This window comes from Chrysemys picta, chromosome 8, assembly GCF_011386835.1.
Source record: "Chrysemys picta bellii isolate R12L10 chromosome 8, ASM1138683v2, whole genome shotgun sequence".
NCBI lineage: Eukaryota > Metazoa > Chordata > Testudines > Emydidae > Chrysemys > Chrysemys picta.
Window position 1 is genome coordinate 79,610,926 of NC_088798.1, and position 25,986 is coordinate 79,636,911.

General features: G+C 41.3%; 2 protein-coding genes across 2 annotated transcripts in view; one reads left to right on the forward strand and one right to left on the reverse strand.

Moving 5' to 3' along the window:
- The window catches only part of LCP2 (lymphocyte cytosolic protein 2), a 51,722-nt gene extending 36,325 nt beyond the window's left edge, over positions 1-15,397 (forward strand). The window contains exons 8-21 of the mRNA XM_065554852.1: positions 120-220; positions 1,559-1,628; positions 3,964-4,047; positions 4,193-4,218; positions 4,309-4,328; positions 4,433-4,537; positions 5,583-5,613; positions 6,734-6,746; positions 7,955-8,090; positions 9,702-9,751; positions 11,013-11,116; positions 12,598-12,681; positions 14,105-14,260; positions 14,700-15,397. Of these exons, the coding sequence (XP_065410924.1) occupies positions 120-220; positions 1,559-1,628; positions 3,964-4,047; positions 4,193-4,218; positions 4,309-4,328; positions 4,433-4,537; positions 5,583-5,613; positions 6,734-6,746; positions 7,955-8,090; positions 9,702-9,751; positions 11,013-11,116; positions 12,598-12,681; positions 14,105-14,260; positions 14,700-14,822 (1,103 nt within the window). The 3' untranslated portion in view covers positions 14,823-15,397. The remainder of the gene's footprint in view (positions 1-119; positions 221-1,558; positions 1,629-3,963; positions 4,048-4,192; positions 4,219-4,308; positions 4,329-4,432; positions 4,538-5,582; positions 5,614-6,733; positions 6,747-7,954; positions 8,091-9,701; positions 9,752-11,012; positions 11,117-12,597; positions 12,682-14,104; positions 14,261-14,699) is intronic.
- Positions 15,398-16,927: 1,530 nt separating this feature from the next.
- On the reverse strand, positions 16,928-19,864 carry C8H5orf58 (chromosome 8 C5orf58 homolog). The gene is made up of 3 exons (XM_005310242.4): positions 19,689-19,864; positions 18,297-18,390; positions 16,928-17,254 (listed from the first exon to the last, which is right to left on the reverse strand). The coding sequence occupies exons 1-3, from the start codon at positions 19,695-19,697 to the stop codon at positions 17,094-17,096; spliced, it is 264 nt and encodes an 87-aa protein (XP_005310299.3). The 5' UTR covers positions 19,698-19,864; the 3' UTR covers positions 16,928-17,093.
- Between the last annotated feature and the right edge of the window lie 6,122 nt (positions 19,865-25,986).

The window sequence follows — 25,986 nt, forward strand, 5'->3', positions numbered from 1 at the left end:
TGTAAAATTACATAACCATAAACTAAACTTAAGAATGAAGATCTAATGAGAGAGAAAGAAAATAACCTTTTTTGTGTGTTTAACTGTTCAGTTTGTGATTTTTATTTTTATTTTTTTAGATAGACCCACAACTGCTAGACCATCTCCCCAGCCTCCTATTCCACCACAGCGACCTGGCCCATCCCCTGTACCAGCAGCATATCCGGGTAGAGGCACTCCTGTATGTTTCTTTTCTTAAACAATACTTCATTTGTTTCCTTTGCATTATCTCCTAGAAGGCCCAAGTATAATTCCATGTCCAACATAATGATTGTGTGTTTAGAAAGAGGAGGAAAATTATTTTGGCTGTAAGAATAATTATTTTTTGCTAAAATGATTCATTCTTTTTTGTGAAACAAATATATGGAAATTGTTTCATACTGCAAGGTTGCCATATACACTGGCAATTAGTGACCATTAGCCAATTCTCAAGAAAATTGTAGCCTTTGAACACCTTGCTTAGCAGTACTCCAGCTTTCCCCAAGAGGGCTTGATCTTGAAAACCCTCACTTCCATTGGCCTTCCCATTGAATTTGGCAGCACTCCATGGAGGGGGAAGGGTTTACAGGATCTGGCGCTGAATGAGATGGAAAGGTAAGAGCACTGAACTGACTCACCAAAGTTAAGGATAAAGCAAGTGTCATTGCCCTCCCCTGCTGAAGGCTGGATAGTTTTCTTAGATACATTCAGAATTTGTCAACATCCATTGGGTTAACAGAACTACCCTTTCCCTAATTTGGCAGATTAAGGCTTTGATCATCATCTTGCAAGCACTGAGCTGGTTATACAAACTCTCTGTATTCCAGCACAAATGTGCATGAAAGCTATACATGGATACAAGTAAAGCTAATCAGTAAGCACCAAACTCCCTACTGAGTGGTATGAAGTCTGCTGTACCTCTCGCCTCCATTACTTGGAAGTCCATATAATGAAACTCCGGCAAGAATAGGTGTGTCTGAAGAAACACAGGCTTAAGTGCAATCACCTTCATCGTTTTCATGAGATACTCAGCAATACATTCCTCTCTTTGGTCTCAGTCCTGCCACTAGGAACTTGACAGCCCCTGACACAGCAGCTCTCTCCTTAATGCAAGACTAGGCTCCCGTGCTCTCCTTAGTCTGCTCATCCCTTTTGACCTTGAATTTATATGCACAAAACTCTGCATCAGGAGTTAAGCAAGACTATTCTAGCTACTCCTCCCTGCCCCTGACATGCTCCCAACCCACCCTGGAATGAACTCTGCACTAAGGGTTTCCTGCAAAGGGGCAGAGAGATGACAAAGCCAATGCTGCAGTTGCCAGAAAAGGCCTTTTACCTGGATAGAATTCTGCAATGGGTGTGTGTGTGGGGCGGGGAGACACCCTAATGGCCTTTCGGGCTCTAACAGATGCACAGGTTGACAGCTGTGGCAAGGTGATTTTGGTAATGTATTCAATGGCCACAGAGGATAAGATGAAAATCCTTGAACTCTGTACATGTAGAGAAGACTTTAATCATTTGAAAAAAACATTTGTTTTAGATGTCACCTTACCCTCCTCCATCAAGCAATAATGATATGAATAGAGATAAAAGTGCCAAGCCTTTAAAACGTAAGTGAAAATATTTGTCTGTGTTTTTTTAAGCTATGGCATAATGCATATTTTCATGGTCTCCAGCTAGAGCTGTGTTAGTATCTCTATCCCCCTGTGATGGGGTGCTCTACTCACCGCTGGATGGCACCGCCTCCTGGTAGTGCTGGGAATTTGTTCTGCCAGGCCGATGCCCTGTCTGCAGTTGTACTCTGTGTCTCTTAGCCTGCAGCCCCCCTCTGGCTCCAGGAGCTCCTGCTTATTCTTCTGGGGTATCAAAGTCTTCTAGCACAAATTGCCCCTGGCAGATCGCTCTTTACTGCCTGGTCTGTGCCACTTCCCCAGTGGCTGGGAGGGGAACCCAATCCCATCTTCTTCTCCAGGTTCCTGCCCAGGGGTCGTCTCATCAGCAGCCAATGTATGCCCTATCCCACACCATGCTGTTTTCCCCCAAGTCTCTCTTACCTTTCTGACCCCCCCTCTGGTTTGCCAGCCCAAATTCCCTCCTCACAGGGAGCAACTGCAAACTACTTCCCTGCAAAATCCGCCCCAATCATCTGGGCTTTATACAGGCTCCTCCTGCTCCTGCCCAGCTGAGTCTTGTCTCTAATTCAGTGGTTCCCAAACAGGGGTTCGTGAACCCCTGGGGGTTCGCGAAATGTTACAGGGGGATCTCAGGAAAAAAATTCCCTAATGGTGGACATAGCTGTCCCTAGGGATCCCAGGCAGCACAGGGCCAGCGGCCCGGAGTCCCTGGACTTCCAAGAGCTAAGCAGATCAAAGCAAGGAGATTAAAACTTCAAGACTCTTTATAAGAAATGGAAAGGGACGTGGATATTTTTTGTTGTTTTTAAAATTAAATAGGCAGCTAGTATTGTTTTTAAAATTATTATGAAGAACAAGTTTAGACTCATAGACTCATAGACTCATAGACTTTAAGGTCAGAAGGGACCATTATGATCATCTGGTCTGACCCCCTGCACGCTGCAGGCCATAAAACCGTCCCTACCCCTTCCCTGGACTCTGCTGCTGAAGTCCCCAATCCTGTTATTAGTGACTTCAATCGGCAGAGACCCTCCTGCTAGAGATCCCTGCCCCATGCTGCGGAGGAAGGCGAAAAACCTCCAGAGGCTCAGCCAATCTGCCCTGGAGGAAAATTCCTTCCCGACCCCAAATATGGCGATCAGTAAGACCCCGAGCATATAGGCAAGAGTCTCCATCCTGACCCCTTTTAGCCATTATGCTATTTACCTACCATTGCTTGGTTTTCCTTGACTACTATGTTTTACCATTAAACCATTCCCTCCATAAACTTATCTAACTTAATCTTAAAACCAGACAGGTCCCTCTGTTGTAATGTGTGTTGTTTGCCTGGACTCCTCAAGACCTGAATGCTTGTGTAGGAGGAACTCTTTGAGTTGGCTTCTTAAATACCTTCATGCTGTTTCACATCTGATACTCCTTGATGAAACATAGGAGCCTTGTCTTATAACAGGCTCATTCAAAGTGACACAAGCTACGAAAGTGAGATCTTGGAAGTGTTGCCGTTTTCATAATGTAATAAAAATACTGCAATGATAAATAATAATAATAAATAATGTGTAATAATCATGTCATAAAACAAATGTTATATTTCCAAGATCACTGTTTTATATTTTATACTCAAGTAAAGGAGAAAATCCCTGGAAATATTAATTTTTTTAGGAGGGGGTTCACGAGACTTGACATTTTAGTGAAAGAGGTTCACAAGTAGTTAAAGTTTGGGAACCACTGCTCTAATTAATCCCTGCTGCCTGGCTCCTCCTCCAGGTGCAGCCTAGGCAGTTAATTGGCCTACCTGGTCACCTTAACCCCTTCAGGCCTTGTGTGAGGTGGACACACCCCTTGCTGACTCCCCAAAAGCAATGGAAAAAAAATATTTCCATTGATAATAATCAACATTTACAGATAAGCAGAATTTCTTACTTTGTCTAAGAACTTAAAGTTTGATTTAAGGATATTTATTTTGTATATTTTGACCATTTGTGTTTTAATGGCTATAAAGCTTTAACTTTTTGAATGTCAGTGTCTATCATCATGAAATAATTAGTCTGACCCCTCCATTGTCTGACATCCCCCATAATTTTGTGCAACTGAAAATTTAGAATAAAATATTTTAAAATGCTTTAAAACATTGATATCGTCCATCAACATTATAAAAAAGCAAACACAAAATTCAGCCAACCTTAACTATTTATGAGCCTTAATGATATTGCTTGCAACCCTGAGAAGGGATACCAGATTGTGACAGATACAATACAAAATAAAGGTGTGTTACTTGTATTAGCACAATATTTTACACAGTATTTATGTTTAGCCCCAGCTCCTTCTATAGACAGACGTACAAAACCCACACTGGATCGTCCTGGGCCAACGTTTGAAAGAGACAGCCCAGCAGCAGGTCAGTATCTGTTCATGCTAAGTTCATTTTGCACCAGAAAAGGTATCAAAGCCAGGCCTGGTGAGCCTCCACTATTTCACAGAACTTATAATGAATTATCTAAGTTTTTTTTTTTTTGTTAAGTGTTGTTTTTTATTCTTTTCAGGGAAAAGGGCAGTGTTTCCTGACAAGGTAAGAGTCCATTTGGTTGGTTCTTATTGTACCTGGATCTATTTTAAAACATACTTATATGTTCTTGTAACTTTTCCTTATGTTTTACAGCCCATGGCACCACAACTAAGGTAAGACATTAGCCTCTGGGTGACATACACTATCAGTGTTACCAAATTATATTGCAGTAAAGAGCATTTGACCTTTGCTGCACCACCTCTCTCTTGTATTTTAGATCTCTGGGAGAACAGTTAGCAAAGATACAAAAGCCTCCCATACCACCAGCCGATAAACATGAAAGAGGCAATACAGTCCCTGGAAGGAAGCCACCACCCGTAAAGTAAACATTTACTTTTAAATGTTAACACAACTATTTTTAACTATTTTCAACAACAATCTGGAAAACATAATTAGTCAATGTCGGTAAAGACACCACTACCTAAGAGTGTTGCAGTGATGCCCACTTTATTGTAATGTGAAAAAGCTCTGCCTTTTTAAGGGCCAAACACAAATACAGCAGGGCTTGCCTCACTCAAAAGGCCACAGTTAAGGCCCAAAGTATGGCTCACTTCAGCCAAGTTCTAGAAGGGAAAAGGAATGTTATCCATGATTCTCCCATCAGCTCTAGCCTTCTTCCTAGAAAGCTTTTTTTCTCATTATCCTGACTACCAAACTTAACCCTCACCTCCATATCCCTTTTATGATATGGTGGAGGGAGAAAGCTTTCATTTCTTCCCCACAGCTAGGCCAGCTCGGTCACCCTGCAAATCCCTGAATTCTTGGCAAAAAACTTCCTTTAGCAAGAGCTGGCCTTTCTTAGACAGCTTCTTGATAGGGCTGTACACCATATAAAAGAAACATACTATGAGGTCTGCTAACCAACCAGCAGTCAAAATACTAGGAAAGAGGCCAGATATCTTCATATAAGCCTGCCCTCAGCTACGACAATGTGGCTAAGGGCTCCATGGCAACAACTAATATTTTCATCATTCAGTTGAAGTTTAAGGCCAGATATTCAAACTCCATTTCTGTGTGAGGAACACAGCAGGTGCACTATTTCACTTGAAATGTAGATCAATTAAGCCCCAACCATGCAATAAATTCCACACAGATGGACCCCTGAATCTCTGCAAAGCTCATTACAGGTTCAGGGCTTGGACATCCAAGTACCTTCTTGTGGCTGCAAATCAAAAACTTATATCTAAACGATTAAAAGAAATTGCTGGTTAAAACTGATACCCATATTTATTTTTGTCTGCAAAAACTGACATCAGCTTAAGTCTCAGCTGAAAACATGTCCCACTATACATATGGATAAAGTGTCATTCTTTCACACTTTCTACATCTAAAATTCACATTTGGTTTCTTCATCTACTTCATTTTAGGCAAGGTTGGGCACCAGAAAGAAGATATGATGTAAGTATATTTCAGAGCAAACACTATTTTACAGTTAGAAGATTTTAATGTGTTACAATAGAATTATAAAATTTGCTGGTAAGCTGGTAGTTCTGTTTAACATGGACTGGTTCCTTTAAATACTCATGCAGTAGAACCTCAAAGTTACGAATACCAGAGTTACAAACTGATCAATCAACCACACACATCTCATTTGGAATCGGAAGTACTCAATCAGGTGGCAGAGACAAAAAAAGCAAATATTGTACAGTTTATTACTGTGTTAAATGTAAACTACTAAAAAATAAAGGGAAAGTTTAAAAAAGATTTGACAAGGTAAGGAAACTGTTTCTATGCTTGTTTTATTTAAATGAAGGTGGTTAAAAGCAGCATTTTTCTTCTGCATAGTAAAGTTTCAAAGCTGTATTATGTCAATGTTCTGTTGTTAACTTTTGAAACAACAACCATAATGTTTTGTTCAGAGTTACAAAATGTTCAGAGTTATGAACAACTCTCCATTCTTGAGCTATTTGTAACTGAGGTTCTCCTGTAGTTCCTTCTTAGCACAGAGCTTCACTTTCAATCAGTTTCCTCCATACAAATTTGCTCCAGGACAGTTTAATCCCTGGATATGTTATTTTAGATATTAGAGGCATTATAAAGAAAAGGCAGAGTCAAGGCCCAGATTTTTATTTTTTAAGTTACTAGTGATTTTGTATACCCCAGTTTTGGGCTCTCCGATTTGATATATCTTAAAGGAACCTGATTTTCAGAGAGTGCTGAACATCTGCTCTGGAAACTATGACAATTTACCTCAGCTGAAGTTCTGCCCCCTGATCTCTTTAAGCTGTTTCAAGTTAGGCACCCAAAAATTGACGCACCTAAATTATTACTCACTTTTGAAAATCTAGACTTGTGATCTCCTTGCCTCAGTTCCACAATTAAAAATTAATTTGGTGTTTCACAAAGACAAATATATCAATGTATTAGGTAAATGTAGGCAACTCATCTTGAATTACCTGCATACTCAAAAATCACTGACTTTTCTATTGTAGCTTTTATAAAGAGATAATTTTTACGAGTTATGATATTATAAACCTCTTAATGTTCATTGTTGTTGTTTTTTCCCCTCTCTCCCCAGGAAGATGATGAGTGTAAGTACTTAAAAACTTCTTTTACATTCTCTCTCTGTTAAAAAGCTCAAATGAAACACTGAGAAGATCTATTTATAGTTACTACTATAAAATAAAAAATGTAACACTGCATAACTTGACAGATTGTAGAAATCGTCAAAAATCTCATACAAACTTAAGTAATGAAGCCACAAAAAACAGGAAGTTGGAGCATATTAGCAATTTATTAACCATGAACTTAGTATATATCTGTACAGTTATTTCCATTGAGCACCTAAAAAGCAGGAATGAAAACCTAGTGACCTCTTGATCTACTATAAGATAATTGGCCAAACCCTGCTTGCATTCTTCCAACACATAGTGCTATCAACTTCATGTGAGGATAGTCCTAATGACTCGTGAGCAAAGAGAGTAGTATTTGGCTCAAATAATAATAACAGCATGTATAAGTTACCCCACCTCACAGTCCCTGAGATGCTATATAATGCTTTATAACAAAAATAATGGATATGAACTAAAGCTGCAAAATTCACTTTTTGCTTTTCAACATGCCAAAGTCTAAGGTTGACTATATCAGAGTTTTGGTTCATCCCATTAAAAATTGAGGCCATTTACACAATTCTGATCTGAATTCACATTCTGAACCTCCACCCTTATTGCCAGTTCAACTCAGGCTGAGAGTAATGCCAAAGGAGAGCAAGTTTCTCATGCTATGGATCTTTGGCGTGGTAGCCCAATTGTCTGCTGACCTATACAATGAAGATGGCGTCAGAACACAAATCCCTGAGTAGGAATATGCGCAATAGAGAAGTCTCAAATCCAATGGTCAGCAATGCCATGGCAGAGAAAGCTGACTAGGGGACTTTGTCTTTAATTTTAATGTTATATTTTAGTTAATGGGGTTTCTAAAGCTGGGCTGTAGCTTATTTAATGTTTCAGAAGCAAACAGGATTAAAAAAACTGGAAATTTTCTACTGAATTTTCCACCTCTAAAATGAACACACAAGAATAAACCAGCTTCCATCAGTAAGTTCATATTCCAAGACCGAGTATATTGTTCTGAAGGGCATTTTAATAACAGATTGCTCCATTGCTTGTATCTGATTAGACGGCCCTCTGCAGTGTGATAGTATTAGTTCACTTCACCCCTCTTTACAAGCTGCTTTTACGAGTACCTATGGTAACCTCATGCTAATATTTTTAGCTAGCTCTACTTTTCCTCTTCACAGCAATCCCCCAGAGACCAGCACCACAGCTATCTTTGCCCCCCTTCAGCTCCAACACATTCCCTTCAAGGTCTGTCAAGCCACCACCTAAACACAGTCCTTCAGGATCCAATAGTATGCCTGGATCATATGCAGAAAGGTTTGTTGCACTAGTTATTGTCTCACTTATTTTGATCTATTACTTGTTAAGGAATAAGAGTGTATATGGTGCTGTACAAGACCCAAAAGAACACATGATTACTACCCAAGGAGCTTAATATCTACAGGCCAGATCCTTAGCTCCCCTCTGCTTGCTTTGGGCTGTTTCCACCATTTTAGGGGAATCCCCCAATGCTGTAAAGCCATCATACTCAAGACCTTAAGTCTCTATATAATCCAAAGATACAGACAATACATATCAGATACACTAGGATACTTTCTTAATTCTACATTAAGAGAGGACTATATTAGGACCTCTTTGGTATGAACTACAATTAGGCTCTAATTTTGGCTCCTTCAATTTTTGAGTGCCCCACTAAAGGCATTTATCTATTTCTCCCATTCTTTGTCTGCCTTATCTATTGAGATTGTAAACTCTTTTGAGGACAGAGTCTTATTATATATCTGTACAGTGCCTATCTCAATGGGGTCCTGATCCCAGAAGGGGGATTCTAGGCATTACTGTAGCATTTGCAGTTCCCATTGACTTCAACTGGAATTGTGGGTACTCAGCCCCTATTTAAAAAAAAAGTCAGAATTTAGGTGTTTACAGTTGGACATCCAAAATGTGATGCCTCTTCTTAAAAGAAGAGCCTGAGACACTATGGTGATATACATTTTACTCAGAGCCTTTTTTGCAGTACATCCAAAGAGAAATTCATTTGGACACTGGAAAAGAGGAGCCCTTGGCGGTGGGTTCTTAGTGAGGTGAAACTTTTCGGGGAAAAAGAGATAAGATCTGATAAACTCATTGTTGCCTTTGGCTGCTGTCATTTTGGGACTGCCAAGAGAGCTGGTTTCAATTATAGAAATTTCTAACAGGAAGCTGAAAAGGCCTTTATAGAGCTTATAAAGAGGGGCTGAATAGTTCAGCAAGAGCAGAACAAACTAAGTATAGATGAGACTAGAAGTGTGAACTCAGTCACTGGCACAGCTCTTGTCAAGTTTTTGCACCTCCTGGAACTTGAATGTTTTAGTGATGCTTGTTCTTCAGCCAAGGCGGGGGGGGGGGGGGGGGGAGGGAGAGAAAACACAGAAGGGGGGAAGTTTGGGGGAAATTCCAGAATCAGTAACAGCTTGTAATTTTGCTTCATATACTCCCCTTATGAGGAAAGGGCTTGGGAGGGGTCATGGGCTGGAAACTCAACAGAGATATAGGTTCTAGAGGGAAATTAGGTTCCAATTGTACTGATCCTGAAATGGTCCCTATAGGAGTAGTAGTGCCATGGACTGTCCCCTGCCCCTCTGCACCTTATCTCCAAGTGCCAGGCCTCAAGGAGAGTTAATACTGACCTTAATTACCATGTGAATTTTCATACGGGGCAGACTAGGATATCTTTATCTGCCATGGGTGCTAAAAAGAAAGGAGAATGGAACCCTCTGGGGACATGCACTATGTATGCTTTCATCTTTGTACCGCCATGTAGCACAAAGGGGCCCAGGTATGGATCTGTGCCTCTGGGAGCTGCCACAGTATAAAACATTAAATAATATAATTATAGCAACATACCCTATGTGTGTTAAACTTCAATTTCATTGATTTCTTTAACAGTACTAACAGCCTTTCTTCAAGTGGATCACTACCACCACGCTTTCAGCTAGGTTTGTATTCTGTGAGCCTGTATTTCCACTCCAAATGTAATGAAGTCTTATGGTTGCAGCGCATGATATCTGTCATGGACGTTCAGCTTCTGAATTTAATAGCAATAAAAAAACTATCAAGTACAGTGCTTAAAGTGGGTGGGTGAGGGGGGAGGCACATACCCACCCCACCAGGAGTAAAGAATGCATTTTATTTGCATATTAGATGCTCTGGTCTGTCTCCTTACTCCTGCAGCAGCAGCACCACAAGGGTCTCTGGAGGGAAAAGCATCATTTTACCAGAACTGCTACTCCCAGATTATGATAGACCCCCTAACTTTTTCAGACCACTTTAAGCATCGGTTAGTTAACTTCTTTCGTTCATTTAGTCTATGTTTAAGATGGGGTTTTTTTTTCCTTGTTAAATTTTGACACTGCTGTCTATTTAGTTAAGGCACCGACAAAATTTGATATAAGTGTTTGCTTCACTAGAGCTAAAATTTAAAAGCACTAGTCTCAGATTACTATCCATTGACTACATTCATTCTGAAGGTCCCATGTGATTATATCATTCCAATAATGATGTGTGTGATGGTAGGGTGAATAATACTACACCAATACCTTGGCTGGTATGAAAAACATTTCCAAGGTGAAATAAAGTTTGTCTCAGCTACATATTTAATTGGCAAAAATACTGTAATTAAAAATAAGCAACATTGAAAATAATAATCTCTTGGCATATCATTCAACAATATTCAGCACTGGTAGCTGTTACCATTTAAACTGTTCAGGGTTTCCACAAAGAGAGAAAAAAAAAAGGAGCAATTTTTTTCTCTGTCCAATACAATTTTATAAACTTCTAGCAGGGCGACCTTGTGGTTTGTAACTGTAGAAGTTCAGGTTAGCTGTAATTAGGGTAACTGAAGATACTGTCATAATTAAATAATTGAGATACAGTTCATCATCTGTAATTCCTATTTCAAATACAGTTGCCTTTGAGGCATCCATAGCTACTGAAGTTCCTTTAAAGTCCATGGGAGTGACCCTCATGTATACTGAGGATGAATTTGTCCCATTACATAAAGAAATCTAGGTCAGATTCTCAATTACACTGAGTGTGAGTATAATTTTCACCCACTTTAAGGCCCCTTATGCTGCCTGAGTGGTATAAAGAGGCCTTGATATGACTAAGAATCAAAGTCCTAAACAACACTGATATCTGCTGCATAGACTAAGTTTTATCTTTCTGTTTTTAATTTAAATTTATTCTGGAACTTTAAAGGTAACATCAATAGAGCTCCTTCAAAAGGCCCAGCAGATGGCAGACCTCCATTACCAATTCCTAACAGGCAGATTGTGCAGCCACCAAGCATGGAGGAAGACGAGGTATAATAATGGGACTCAGAGGTGGGAGTGGTATATGGGGTCAAGTGTCCCCTCCCCAGATTTTGCTTGGCCTTTGGTGGGAGAGGAAGTGGGGCTCCCTTCTCCTGTTGTACCTGCCCCGCGACATGCTCAGCCCCTGTCCCTCAGAGCCAGTCCAGGCCAGGAGCAGAAGAGGCAGGACCAGCCACTTCTCACACTGGCCACTCAGGGTCTCATTGCTCTGTGCAGTATGGCTGCCTGAGAGAAAGCCCCTCTCCCCACAGCCCATTTCTGGCTCACTCAACCCATCCCCCAGCGCTGAGCCTGGGCAGGGAGCGACCCACCACTGCCACCACTTCCCAGATGGGCTGTCTCTCAGGCAGTTGCCGTGCTGCACACAGCAGTGACCCATAGCGACTGGCTTCAGCCACATGAGAAGCAGCTCCATCCTGCTCCTCACCCGGGCCTGGTTGCCAAGGAGAGCAGTCGAACATGCCTGGGGGAAGGCACAGCGGGAGAAGGACAGAGCACCCTCCCCCGCTCCCGGTCAGGTAACTCTGGTGGAGCAGGGAGAACAGGGCAGGGGGGCTCGCTGGCCAGAGGAGACGTGTGGGGCAGTCACATGTCATCCCCTTTAGACTGTGGCCCCCAATATGGGGAGGCATGAATCGTGATGATCCTAATCACTTTGCACAGCAAATCAACTAAATGTGAGACAATTTTTTTCCTAAATTGGTTTTCTAGTCAGCAGTTATTCTTTGGTATACACTCTTGCATTTGCTGTTGGTTTCCCTTGTGATGTCCAACCTTTGTTCCTTACTTGGTCTTCACCAAGCAAAAGAGGAGTGAAAATACAGCAAAACATGTACAGTGAAACAGTCAGAAGGTACAATGAAGTTTACTAGACCACTTTCTGTCTTGCAAAGCTGCCCTGAAGTACCCTCAGATGCTTTGGACTCAATTCTCCTCTCAAATAAACCAACCTAAATTGGGTGAGAAAAGAAAATTCGGTCTCTGAGTACAGTTTTACTCCATATTTCTTTGAAGACCACCTCCACTTAGCACCTGATTTTTGCTAATGCATTGAATAGTCATGTAAGACAGGTTTGTGTGTGTGTGTGTGTGTTTAGTACTTGAGAGCCCACAGCAAGCCACAGTTCTAGACTCAGCTGATGGTAAAAATAGGAGAGACCTAAGATGTCTGTGACTCATCTGGACATAACAAAGAAATGTCACAGGAAATAGAATGTTTACCAAAACCCTAGAGTCCTCACTTCTCTGGTTTGCAAGGTGGCAGCATTTGCAAACACCTTCAGAGAATATTGGAATCATTAAATAAACTAAAAATGCTCATCCCTGCATCTGGAAATACACTACTTCCCTCTCCCCTCCCCCATTTAAATTCTTCTCTACTTCTGTGCATGTATGTTTATAACATCACATAAATTAATTCACTGACAGCCAACTTTCTCCTCTTTCCCCCCCAAAAAATAAAACAAAAGTTTCAAGATTCACTGAATGAAGAGTGGTATGTTGCAGACATCAGCCGGCAGGAAGCAGAAGCAGCTCTTAGGAATATAAATAAGGTACAGTGTTAGCAGTTACCCTTAAATGGATATAGAAATTCTTGGCACATTGTTTAAATGGTTTTTATCCTGATATATATCTTTGCATTCATATAGAAAAAGTGAATGAACACAACTTTTACATAAAGAGATTCTAGTCCAGGTTTTCTCCAGGCCACTATCAATGTGCCTGCAAAATGTCATGGCACATCCTATATGTGTGTGTGGCGGGGGAGAGGTAGTGGTGGTGTGTGCACGTGCACACACACAAAAACAAAAAGGTACTTACACAGACTGATTAAGCATACAGTGTTCAGATTGGTAGTGCATTACCAGAGGGCTATTAAAAACTTGGATCAGTATAGAAGAGACTAAGCACAAATAGGTACCTTTCTTAAACTATTCTAAAAACACAGTTCACACATACCAAAGTCTGAACTTCTTGGGGGTGTGGCTTATTACAAAGAATACAACAAAAAACAACACAGATCAGCTCAGATCCAGGCTCAGCTGATCCCTAAGGATTATTAAGCCCTTATTCTAGATCAGTGGTGGGTAACCTGTGGGCTGCAAGTGGCCTGTCAGAGTAATCCGCTGGCGGGCTGTGAGACAGTTTGTTTACATTGACCGCCTGAAGGCACAGCCGCCTGCAGCTCCCAGTGGCTGCGGTTCGACGTTCCCGGCCAATGGGAGCTGCAGGAAACAGCACAGACCATGGGGACCATAGTGGTAATATAACTTGTATATATAAGATGGAGTAATGAGGGGAGAGCTTCACGTGGTAGGGAGCTCAATAGAAACTTTTGTCTCCAGGAGGCAAGATCATCTATGTAAGAAACTTGCATCCCTCTAGCTAATCCACTTTTCCCAAAGATATTTTAAACCAGCACTCACTGGGAGGGGCATATTTCATTTCCCCATTTCCCTCCCAGTCACTCTGATAGAGTAGGCCCCAATTCCCCTTATGCAGCAGGCTAGAACATGCCAAGATTGTCTAAACCTCTAAGTGTAGCAGACTGCATGCATCCCTTTCAGCTGTGTACAAAAGTCCCCAAAACACCAATGGGTTTCACCTTTTGGGCTGAAATCCTAGTCTCTCTGAAGTCAATGGAAGTTTTGCCAGTGACTTCGCTAAGGCCAGAATTTCACCCTTAACATTTTGCTAAGTGTCCCAAAATTAGAGTATTTTTTCTCTCTAAAACTACTATTACTGCATCTGAACTAGCCTTTGAAATGGGACATTTTAGATAGCAGATTGCAAGGCTTTGTTTGTGTTTTGCTTCTTTCTTTAAGAAAGTCTAACAAGTTCTTCAAAGCTGTGGTTGCAATTGTGCTCTTTCTGAAAAATTAGAACCCAGAATGAATGTGTATTTAGAAACAAACTCAGCATTCTACTCACGTGGCTGGTCAAAAATAGATTTGATTTTCATGTGCATTCTTTTAGGACGGGACATTCTTGGTGAGAGACAGCTCAAGAAAAACTAATACACATCCATACGTACTGATGGTATTATACAAAGATAAAGTATATAATATTCAGATTCGTTACCAGGAGCAAAATCAAGTTTACTTGTTAGGAACTGGCCTGAAAGGAAAAGAGGTAAAGTATGTTTCTTTCTTTGCATCACCTCCTCCCCCTTTACCAGTCTCCAGCAGTTTTACCAAGAAGAATGTCACTTAGTTCACTAAAGCTATTCCAGATACAAACTGGTGTAGTGAAGAGCAGAATCAGGCCCAGTAACTCAAATTCAAGAAAAACTGATTGCCTTATAATACCTCACAACTTCATTGGGTGGGTAAAATTTTGGACAAGAATGTTCCATGGAGATATCCAAGATGGGAAAACCAGTACTGGAAGCAAATGCTGATGCAGTGGTAGATGACCTCATAGTCTATTCCAGTACAGCAATTCATCCAAAACTTAGTCACAAGAGAGCATGAAATAGTCACAGTCTAAATAAATACTATCACTTTACCCTGAGAAGTAGTGAGAATCCTGACGACACCTGCCTCCCACCCCCTTTGTTTTTAATCCACAGGATTTTTCTTCAGTGGCAGATATTATTGATTACTTTCAAAGAACACCCCTTCTGCTGATTGATGGAAAAGACCGAGGTTCAAGAAACCAATGCAAGTTAACATATGCTGCAGGATCTACTTAGAAGAAAGCTTAATGTCTGGGATCAATGGTCTACAAGAGCATACAAACCTCATGATATTTCCATTTGTATTCAATGAACTGAAATTATGAATTAATTTTTTTTTATTTTAATGAAAAAATATAATTCTCTCATTTTAAAGTGTGTTTTTAAAAAACAGATTTGCAAAATACTTTCTACAATGTATTTATTACTCTACATTGTTCATACACTGCCATGAAAACTCTTCATGTGAGTGACGTCATTTTTCAACATCCATCTCGCATGTGAAGTGTTCTCCATTCCATATTATAGGATTACATGTGGTTTACATAGCAGAGAATTACGTTGCTTTCTTATAAAGCAAAACTATGCAAACTATTGTTCATGTCAAGGTTATGGTACCAATTACATTAAGCTGCAAACTGAAATCAATTAATATCTGTATAATGCTTGTACAGTACAGAGTAACTTCTAGTGACTGTTATCCGTATTGAAAGATTGTATTGTTTACTTTGATATATTTTATGTAAGTTGATACAAAATTAGAAAAATCTTGTGTAAATTGAGTCAATAAAAATGCCATATGTCACAGTCCACTTTTCAGTAGAGACCTGCACTTTCTGGCTACATTTATTATAATGGTAGGAACTATGTGACTTGTTAATTTAATGGTCTATACGGTATATGTTCCCTCTTCTACATCATCTAGAGACAACTTCCATTCCCAAATCTTTCCCTGTATATATTGGGTCCCAACAACGCATAACCTTGTACCCACTCCTTTCTGCAAAGAACAGGCTCTGAAAATGGCAGTGTAATTGGGTCTCACCTCATCTGGTGATAGACCCTGTCTCTATCTCAGTTTCCCTACTCTCAGAGTTCTCAAAAACTGTTCCTGAGTTTTGTGCATGTCAAATAAACACCCCTCCCAGGATCCAGTACATGAAAACAGCTCAACAAAAAAAGACAGACATCCAACGCCTAGCATCAGGTCTTACCCTGTTTGATCGGGGAGTGAGATCACATGGCTCAGCCACCAATTGTACTCTCTTGATGCAGGTCAAGAGAAAATCAACTTCTTCTGACCATCAGTAGGAGCCACAGGCTGGACCCCTAAACAAGTGCAAATGGCATCTCCCTTCAAATACCCACCTGCACTGGCCTGTCCAGATTACTTTCTTCTAGGATTACCCTTCCTCAGAACCTCCTAATTCCCTCTTCGGGAATTTTGCTTCTGTTCTTCAGTGCAGGTAGCTCCAGTAAGGCCTTTACCTTTAGCTGGTGCGGCAGACCCAGACCCAGGTCCCTCTGCTGTTAGGTACCCTTTAAGCACCTCCTTCCTGGAGGTCTGTCTCCTTCCATCCTGAGAAGACTCACTTTTATATAAAGTACAACCCCCGGCTACCATCATGTGATGTTTAGTCACCTGACCAAGCCACAGGCTTACACTCAAACTCATTACCCAGGAAGCAGATAACTAAGCAGGGTAGGGCTGATAGGCCTGGGATAGGTGCCTATTCCACATTCTTCATGAAACACTGGCATTTTCTGTCTTAAAATATAAACTGTAATTCAGAATGAGTTAAAAATATTAGGCCCAAGACTGACTTAATAAGGAACAGGAGTGGTCCCATTGTTTGCCTAAGATCTTATATTTAATTCCATTTTCTGGCATGTGTGTGGTTTGAGTCTTCCATCTAAGTTTGTCAGCCTTACCCCTCCGTTAGTATCTTGTAGCTGGCTGCATTAGGGAGTCATTACAGGCAGAGGAATGGCTTTCAAGAAGTCACCTGCTATTTTACTCGTAGCTATAGGTTTGTAGTGAGGAAGACAGTGGGGCAAATTGAGAGTCATGCCATTTTCTTCCCTCCCAGTGCTGTCTTCTTGCCCTTGAGCTCATCTGGGTTTAGCACCACTTTTCCCAGTTGGGAAACAATGATCTAGCTGGTAGTAAATACTTCTAATTGTTACCAATTGGTCTTGATTCAGATCAGTTAACTTGACATGAAAGACGTTATATCCCATAAACAATTTCCTGAGCCATCTAGTTTCCCATGTCACTGTTCTCAGCAACCTCAGCTGTTTAATAAAAAGGGAGATTTTGGAAAATGTATAGACTATGGACCAATTATTTGCCTTTTTATTATTTTAGTTGTTTCTGAGTTATTCAAATATTTGTTTTTCACACATTGAAACATTCTTCAGATACTACTTTTCATACTCTGATAACACAAAATGTCATATTATAAAAATTTCAACCAGAGTAGAAAACCATGCTGAAATTTTAATGGCTCAAAGAGAAGAATTGTTAATGGAAGCATCAGCATGGAACTTGATGGAATTTTGTAATTCCTCAAAATCTATTTTCTTTTCTTCTACCTCCCTTGAAACTGTGGTCTTCACAGGATGACTGAAGTTCAAAGTAAGGTCACAGAGCAGCAGTTGGCTTTTCACTGTTAGAAAAAGTACAGTATACAATCATGAACATTTACTGTATAACAGGTATTTTATGGGTGGCAATTTACTGTAGAGGTTTGGTTTTTTTTAATGTAGAGTATTCTACATTTAACTCTTCTGTAAATTAAAAGGATGATAGCATTTCTCTAACGCATTTAAATACAATTTGCTATTAGTGTATTACTATATATCTTTTGTTAGGAAGCTATAATATGTACTTGCTGAAGAAATTAATTGTTATCTAGCAGGACTTTTCCATGTTTGATTAATATGGTCCTATATTTTGTACAGTAAGTATGATTTTATTAATTTTTCACCATAAGAGGACAAATTCTTGTTTCATTATATAGAAGGAACAACATAATCACAAAATCTGCATGAGTTCATTAGCAGCTGTGAAATGTACTCAGAGCTAAATAAAAGGTAGAACAAATTGTTTATCATAAGTAGATAGATATATTTCAAGGGACCACTCAAGGTGAAGTGGCCCATTAACAATCCACCAGTCATGGGAGGGAAAGGAAGAGGGGGAGACAACTGGGGCGGGGGTGGGGGAGCTGTTAGTGGGTTACAGATTGTTATAAAAAGCTACAATTCCAGTGTCTCTATTCAGTTCATGAGTTTTAGTATCTAGCAAAGACTGAATAGAGACACTGGATATAACAATCCATAACCCCTCCCCAGTTCCTTACTTCCCCTTCTCCCCCCAACATCCCTCCTCAACCCTCGCTTCCTTCCCCCCCATGATTGGAGGGGTGTTAACAGGCCACTTCACCTTGAATGGTTGCTTGAAATATGTGTTAAATACCACTAAACAATCCTTGTATTTAGCTGTGACATTCTGAGTACATTTCCCAGACCTGGCTTTGTGTAAGCTTGAAAGCTTCTCTCTCACCACCAGAAGTTGGTCCCATCAAACATATTATCTCTCCCGCCTTGTGTCTCTAATATCCTGGGACTGACACGTCTACAACAACATTGCATCAAACAATTCAGTCATTTCCCCTTTAGTTTGATGATAGATACAGTCAGAATTACCATTTAGTTTCTTCAACTCACTGGACATTTTATCAATATTTTTAATTGCAGTTTCCAGGCTAAACTGCTGGTCAGCAACATCACTCTTAAACATCTATAGGAAACACAAATAACATCAGAATTGGTATTATATATGTGCAATCTTTGAGCATTAGTAGTTTTGAATTTTTCATTCAATTTTTTTTTAAAAGTGCATTTTTGAAAATGTGCGACATGCAAAAATCTTTTTTAAAATGTTCAAGTTTTCATAAAAACCAAAAATGTCGGTTTTATTTTTTATTTCCCATCAGGCATTACCACATTTTCTTTTATTCCTTTTTACAACTGCATGCAATAGAATGAAAATTGTCCAGGGTTCTCTCTCCTCCCCCTAAATGGAGTTAACTTAAATGTTCAGAAAAAAAAATACCCCTTTTTATTATTTTAATTAAAGCAGCTTAGCAGAAAAAACACCTAAAAATCAGCAAGATTCTTATGAGGTTTTCGCTTTCACTTGTCTGGTTTAAAAATACCCCATTGTGAGCTTATAAAAGAAGAATGAGAAAATGTAGTGCAAAAGATACTTAATACACTGAAAGCAAAGCTTGTAATGAAAAAACAGTGAGGAATCCTTGTGGCACCTTAGAGACTAACAAATTTATTTGGGCACAAGCTTATCTACACTGGCAATTAACAGCAATTAACAGCTCTGCAACTTTCTCGCTCAGGGGGGTGAAAAAACACCCCCCTGAGCGTAGCAAGTTGCAGTGCTGTAAAGCGCCAGTGTAAACAGTGCCCCAGGCTCGGAGCTGTGCCCGTGGTTGAGGTGGTTTTTTTTAGACTAGTCGGCTAGCACTCTGAAACTTCTAATGAAAGTTATTCCTCAATTATACATATTAGCCACAAGATGGAGCCATTACAAAGTTAATATAGAAAGAGAAATTAAATATAGTAATGAAGTTATACCATATGACAGATGCTTATTAATACATATAAATATCCTGACAATTTTATTGCTAAGATCCTACTACCCATTTTTCATCTCCTGACCAAACTTTTCTTTTTTCTTTTTTTAGTTTCGGGGTGGGGTGGGGGGGGCAATAAGAGCAATTAAGAGCATTAAACCATTTGAAAGTAAGTAGCAAATTTTAAGATTGTTCCAATTTTTAACTGCCTGTACTTTTTTTTTAAACAGAGCTGCTTCCAGAAAAATATACACAAAAAGAAATTTCAGATGCATCGATTTTTTCTTGTCATTCTAAGTTTATATATAGTTTGTGAGAATCACCTTGGAAGTGTAACAATGTGTAATAATTTATTTGGAAAAGCTCTGGGAAGTTTCCTAAATGAGCAATATGTTTATGCCTCTATGCATTCTTAGGTAATAAGTTGCAACAATAAAATCAAACTTACCTTGAACATAGATGTTTTGTCCAGTTTCTTATTCCTGCAAGCTGGGGGGGGGGGTTGTTATCATGTAAATGTCATTAACTAGAGACAAAGGAGATCCTAAAGAGAAGGGGGAAAGTGTGCCTCATACTTTTGCAGTAAAGTAAAATATCCTTGCATTGCAGACACAAATTAAAATGTAGGACTGGGTAACACTGATTACATTTTTATTTTCATTAGTGTCATTTCAAATGAGTGGGTGCCTTTTTTAAGTAAGAAATCTTTTACTCGTCTAAATCTAAATGTTTCTATTAACTAATTTGGCCTTCCTTTAAAGTGCTACGAGTTAAGGACTGACCATAAACTACTGAAAAGGTATCTTTGCAGTAGTTCCAGCCAGGACACTGAGATCAAAATTATGAACATTCTGAAGGTTGGCCTTCAATTCCTCCTACAAAATCATAAAACACTAATAGTCTGTGCTTATATGACACCTTTCATCTAAGAATCTAAAAACATTTTACCCAAATGGGTAATTATCACCAATTTACAGATGGGTAAATTAAGGCACAGAGAGAATATGTAATTTACCCAATGTCACAGAGCAAGTCCATGGCAGAGTTGGGAATAACCACCAGATCTCCTCATACCCAGCCTCCTGGTCTAACCACTAAACAACACTCCCTCACTTTGACATTTAAGTTTGTGTCATGTGTCATCACTGGAAACGGAAAGTTTCATGAACTTGTGGGCAGGAAATGGGCCTGTTTTGATGTTCAGGGGGTGCCTATATGATTCACAAAGGCTGTACATGTTGAGAGGACCCGGATTTGATCTGCGCAGAGCAGCCAAAATGCATACAGCCCTGTTTTGATGGTCACAAGAAGCAGGCAATAATGAGATGAGAGCACAGTGGAAGAGCTCAATACGAACACAAAAACCCCAACACCAGTGTTTGCCTGAAGAGAGTCCCCCTGTATGGTCTTGGTTTGGCGGTCTCCTAGTCAGGACTGTGGGATACAAATGAAATCAGTGAGGTGCAGCTGCAGGGAACTCAGACACAGCCCCACCTCACACATGCACAAGCTAAGGTACAGCACAACGCCCTGAGGGCTGGCTCCCCAGAATCAGGAGCCCTCTGGCCTGAACGTCATGCCCCTGAGTAGGGTTACCATATGTCCTCTTTTTCCCGGACATGTCCGGCTTTTCGGCAGTCAAACCCCCGTCCGGGGGGAATTGCCAAAAAGCCGAACATGTCCAGGAAAATGGCGGCTCTACTCCTCCCCGACTCTTTGGCTCTGTTTAAGAGCCGGGCTGCCCGAGCGCTACTGGCTTCGGGCAGCCCCGTGCCTCCGGACCCTGCGCCGCCGGAGCTCGGGAGGGGAAGTGCCCGGCTGGGGGCGCAGGTTCTGGAGGCACGGGGGCTGCCCGAAGCCGGTAGCGCTCGGGCAGCCCGGCTCTTAAACAGAGCCGAAGAGTCGGGGAGGAGCAGAGCCGCCGCGGCTGGAGGCTCTGCTCCTCTTCGGCTCTGTTTAAGAGCCGGGCTGCCCGAGCGCTCCCGGCTTCGGGCAGCCCCCCGTGCCTCCGGACCCTGCGCCGCCGGAGCCCGGGAGGGGAAATGCCCGGCTGGGGGCGCAGGGTCCAGAGGCCTGGGGGCTGCCCGAAGCCGGTAGCGCTCGGGCAGCTCAGCTCTGTTTAAGAGCCGGGCTGCCCCAGCGCTACCGGCTTCGGGCAGCCCCCCGGGCCTCCGGACCTTGCGCCGCCGGAGCCCGGGAGGGGAAGTGCCCGGCTGGGGGCGCAGTGTCCGGAAGCATAGGGGCTGCCCAAAGCCCGAGCGCTACCGGCTTCACGGTTTGCCGGGCAGCCTCCAGACCCTGCGCCCCCGGCTGAGCGCTTCCCCTCCCGGGCTCTTCCCCTCCCGGGCTCCAGCTGCGCTGGGGAAGCGCCGGCCGGGGGCGCAGGGTCTGGGGGCTGCCCGGCAAACCCTGAAGCCGGTAGCCCTGGGGCAACCCTTTCCCCCTGGCTGGGAGTGGGAGGGAGGAGGGGGCGGGGTTAGGGCGGGGTTGGGGCGGGGCTAGGGGTGGGGAAATGGGTGGGGCCAGGGCCCGTGGAGGGTCCTCTTTTTTTATTTATTAGTTATGGTAACCCTACCCCTGAGGAGAGCCCAGTTCAGACCAAGTAAATGCCAGGAGTGGCAGTGCTGGACCCCTCAGCACTCCACCACGGAACTTGCACTCCTTTGTCCACCCTGCTGGAGCCCTATAACTCCCCAGCAGGCCTGAGCCTCCCCTCCTCCCTCACAAAGCGAGATAAACCTGCTGCCTCCGGCAACAGGAAGTGCCATGGCTTCCTGTGAGCCCAAAGCAAGGCATGCTGGGAACTGTAGTTTGGCTGACAGCCCTGGGGAGCTGATTCAGCAGTTTTGGTGACCTTTAGGCATCAAGAAGCTGCCCCTCCCCAAAACTGCACAAGACCCTGTTTATACCTGGAGCCAGGTCCAAACACAGCCCTTCATACACAGCCTTTAGGGGACACCTTTTCAAGCTGTTCTCTACAACCATGAAGGCCAGACATTTATTTTTAAGTAAATAAAACCTGAAATTTTCACTTAAATCAGATGACTCCAAGAGATGGGGTTTTACAGGGGCTGGGGAGGAGGGAAATAATAACAAGCTTTGCAGGAGGATTAAAGAGGGAGGGGGAAAGGTAAACAGGATAGAGGTGGTAACTAAAGAACTGTGTTAAGATTGATGTCTACTGAAAAGGATTCATTTCATCGTATTGAGACATTATTTATACAGAAAACCAGACTGGTCTCTGGAGATTTGGAAGTTGTTGCACAGTACAGCAGCTGACTCCTTAGCGATAACTAATTATTTTCCTCTCTACATATGCACAGAGGTGTGTAGGTTTCATTTATATTGATTTCAGACCTTCTCAAGGACCTGGCTTGGAGTAGGACAAGGAAGGCACTTTGCTACATTATCCACACTGGTTATTATAGCAAATACCAGGCTTCCACCAAAAACAGCAAGAATTGCTAACACAGACACACAAGGGCAGAAGGTACAGAGCAAAGAGGGTTCAATCAATATTGCATTGCAACTGGTGTTCAAACGTTAAGTATAGAGGGATTCATCTTTTCATGGCTGCTGTTCTCTGAAAAACAGGTAAACACCGGCTGTGTAGTACTTGTGGCCAGTGACACTGCACAATCACTTTGAAGAGGAATGGTTGCTAGCAGTATTGCTCAATGTATGTCAGGCACTAGTGCTGATCAATGTTCATCTTCACTTCAGGCTTCTTGCTTGGGCATTACTGGCAAGAGGGATCATAGGCACCTCAGAGGAGATTGAGCCTGTGGAATTTCTCGTGTATACAGTAAATAGACATTGGATGAGAGGAAAAGGCAGTTTGTTTGCGGTTTATTTACCCTTATATTCTCTCTCTTCCTCTTTCTGCTGTATGTTTACACAAAGTTTTAACTTGGAATGAAAGTGCCCTAGGTTTAACATTTCATGACAGCAGTGAAAGCTAAAATACAGTACAGGTTAGAACCCCACTTCTTTGTGTTGAAGAGCAAGTTAACTGTTACTGTAACTGAGAGAGACAACACCCTATACTGCTTAGCCTGAGGTTTCTTTGAAGCTGAGAAATGCAAAAGAGGAAACACTTCACACGTACACCAGTTCCGGCACTACAATCTTGCAGTTTATAAAGTCCTCAAAGTTCCCACAGAAACACCCGTGCGAGTGAATTAGTCTTGTCCTTTCTGTGGATCTGTAAGGAAAAAGACAGCTCCTTATCTCAGGCTCTATATAAGTTGGTGATTTTTCTGGAAGGGTCCGTGAGTGTGGCAATCTAGTGTGTGCAAAGAAAATATAGGTGCAAATGAAATGTGTGAGGATTTCAGTGAGCAAAACCTCAAATACAATACAAATTTGTGATGTGGGATTCTGAAATTTCCTTTAATGGTTTACAGCTATATTTCCTTTAACAAGACATATAGCACAACGCTGAAAATGTTAATTCTAATAATAATCTATTCAGAAATCATTTAAAATCTTGAACTTGAAAACATTCCACTTCCAGAGTAAAATGCATTACAGATACGTTCAATGCAGCAACATAATTAAAATGAAGGTACATTAATGCCCATGTTGCTATTATGAATTCCTGACACGAAGTGCTCCCTTTTAGAAAACAAATTGTTTAGATCATGCTGGGTTTTCCATTTATTCATGAAGGACGGGATTCACAAAGTTACTTAGGCCTTGGCTACACTGGTGCTGTACATCGCTGCAACTTGCTGCGCTCAGGGGTGTGAAAACGCCCCCCCCGAGCGCAGCGAGTACAGCGCTGTAAAGCGTGAGTGTAATCAGAGCCTGCAGCGGTGCACGCTCGCTCGCAGCGCTGCAAGCTATTCCCCTCGGAGAGGTGGAGTACTTGCAGCACTGCAAGAGAGGCAGCGCTGGGAAGTCCTGAGTGTAGCCAAGGCCTTAGGTGCCTCACTCACTTTGAAATCAATGAAATCAAGCACCAGGTGCTTATCTTCATAATTAGACTGCTAATTGGCAATTAAAAGTTCTAATTCTCAACCTCAGACTGAGAATTGCCAGCCAGTTTGAACATTAACTGCTTTTTGAGGAGACCATGAACAATAACAGAGAAGTATATGATGAAGTATATTGAGACTCTATTTTGATATCTGAATGATATGACCAAACAAACAACTAGTAAAATATGCTGTGGCCAGTGAGTGAAAAAACATGTAAATGACTATCCAAAGCCTTTACCCGGCCACTGTTAGACAAATACTGTCTGGCTAATGTGGTCTGTCTGGCTCAATGTGGTTTCTAAGCCCACAGCAACATCAGGCTTTACAATCTCAGTAGCAATTTCATTTCCTTCCGCACCTCCACCTAAACACGTTGCATTAGAAACATCCTGTGTCTGCATTACAGTTGACTGTTTTCATTTATATGAAAATATTTTTTAAACAGTATCAACCCCATAGGTTTATGTTCTGTAGTCTGTGGATTCCTCAACAGTTGCATATAAAGCTGTTGTGAAGTCGCTTTTATATTTTAAATGGTACTTTTCAGTTTAGGTATATTGTAATTTAGGCTCAAAAATATCTGGCACTAAATGTGTAAATATTTAATGCATCGTAAGACAGAAAGATGTAATATTTAACTATGGGTGTAATCTTCAGTTGAAAATGCCTACTAATATTTTCCCTGCCCACTGCACAAAATTATATAGGACAGAAATAATTTCACTTACTTTGCAATAGCATTGCTAGCTGTATCTTCATTTTTACCTTGTACTAATTCAGGCAAGCAACTATGGCTCACCATGATTAGTAGGAAGTTGGCCTCGAGACGAAAACCTTGTCTTTGTTTCTGGGACCTTGAGGTGAAAAAATTCTCTAAGTTATATCTATTCTGCACAGGAAACCATCTTAGTATTAAGCCACTGTAAGCTTTGTTTCCTTAGCAATAGGAGCACTTTACTCCTCTGAAATTAACTCCATAGACTGGTATGTTGTGTTACATTCATACCTCTCCACCAATCAGATGAATTCCACTTGTGCAGCACCAGAAAAATTGTGTCTATACTATAATCTCAGCAAAATAAATAAATAAATAAATAAATAAATAAATAATAATAATAATAAAAAAGATGTGACTTAGTGTTTTGTAAGGAAGTCTTTGCTTGCTTTTGAACAAGATTAATGATTTCTAACAAGTCACTAAATTTAGCAGAAGATATTGAAAGGATAAAATAGCTTTAAGAAACCCTCATGTACCAAATTTATATTTAATCCATCAATAGATACACACTTCTCACCCCATCCTTTTCTGTTTAAAGAATATTTGTGAAAGGACTCAATTTTGGAGTTCACTACCCTAGTCCCTTCTAATCCTCTTCAAGCACTTCCATATCAAGGAAGATTATACATTATTTTTCCACTGAACCCATAGACATAGTTAAATCATTATTTAGGCTCTCAAATGTCATTGGTTCCCACTAACTTTAACCCTTTCTTCTTAAACACAATGAAGCTTTACACTGGCAAAGGCATTTCAGTTTGTAGTTTTGACTGAACTTCCTCTGTGCTGATTGGCTGTTTGGTCCAACTCTCCCCCACCATCTCTTCACCTCAGCATCACTCCATATCTGCTCCTCTGACCCTTTCATCTTCCCTTCAATGTCCTCTGATCCTTCCCTTTTCTTTCCACGTAGTTGATTCCCTCCTAACTAAATCCAGCCCACAAAGAAATCCTTGAACTATCATTTGCTGCCTTCATATAGTTCA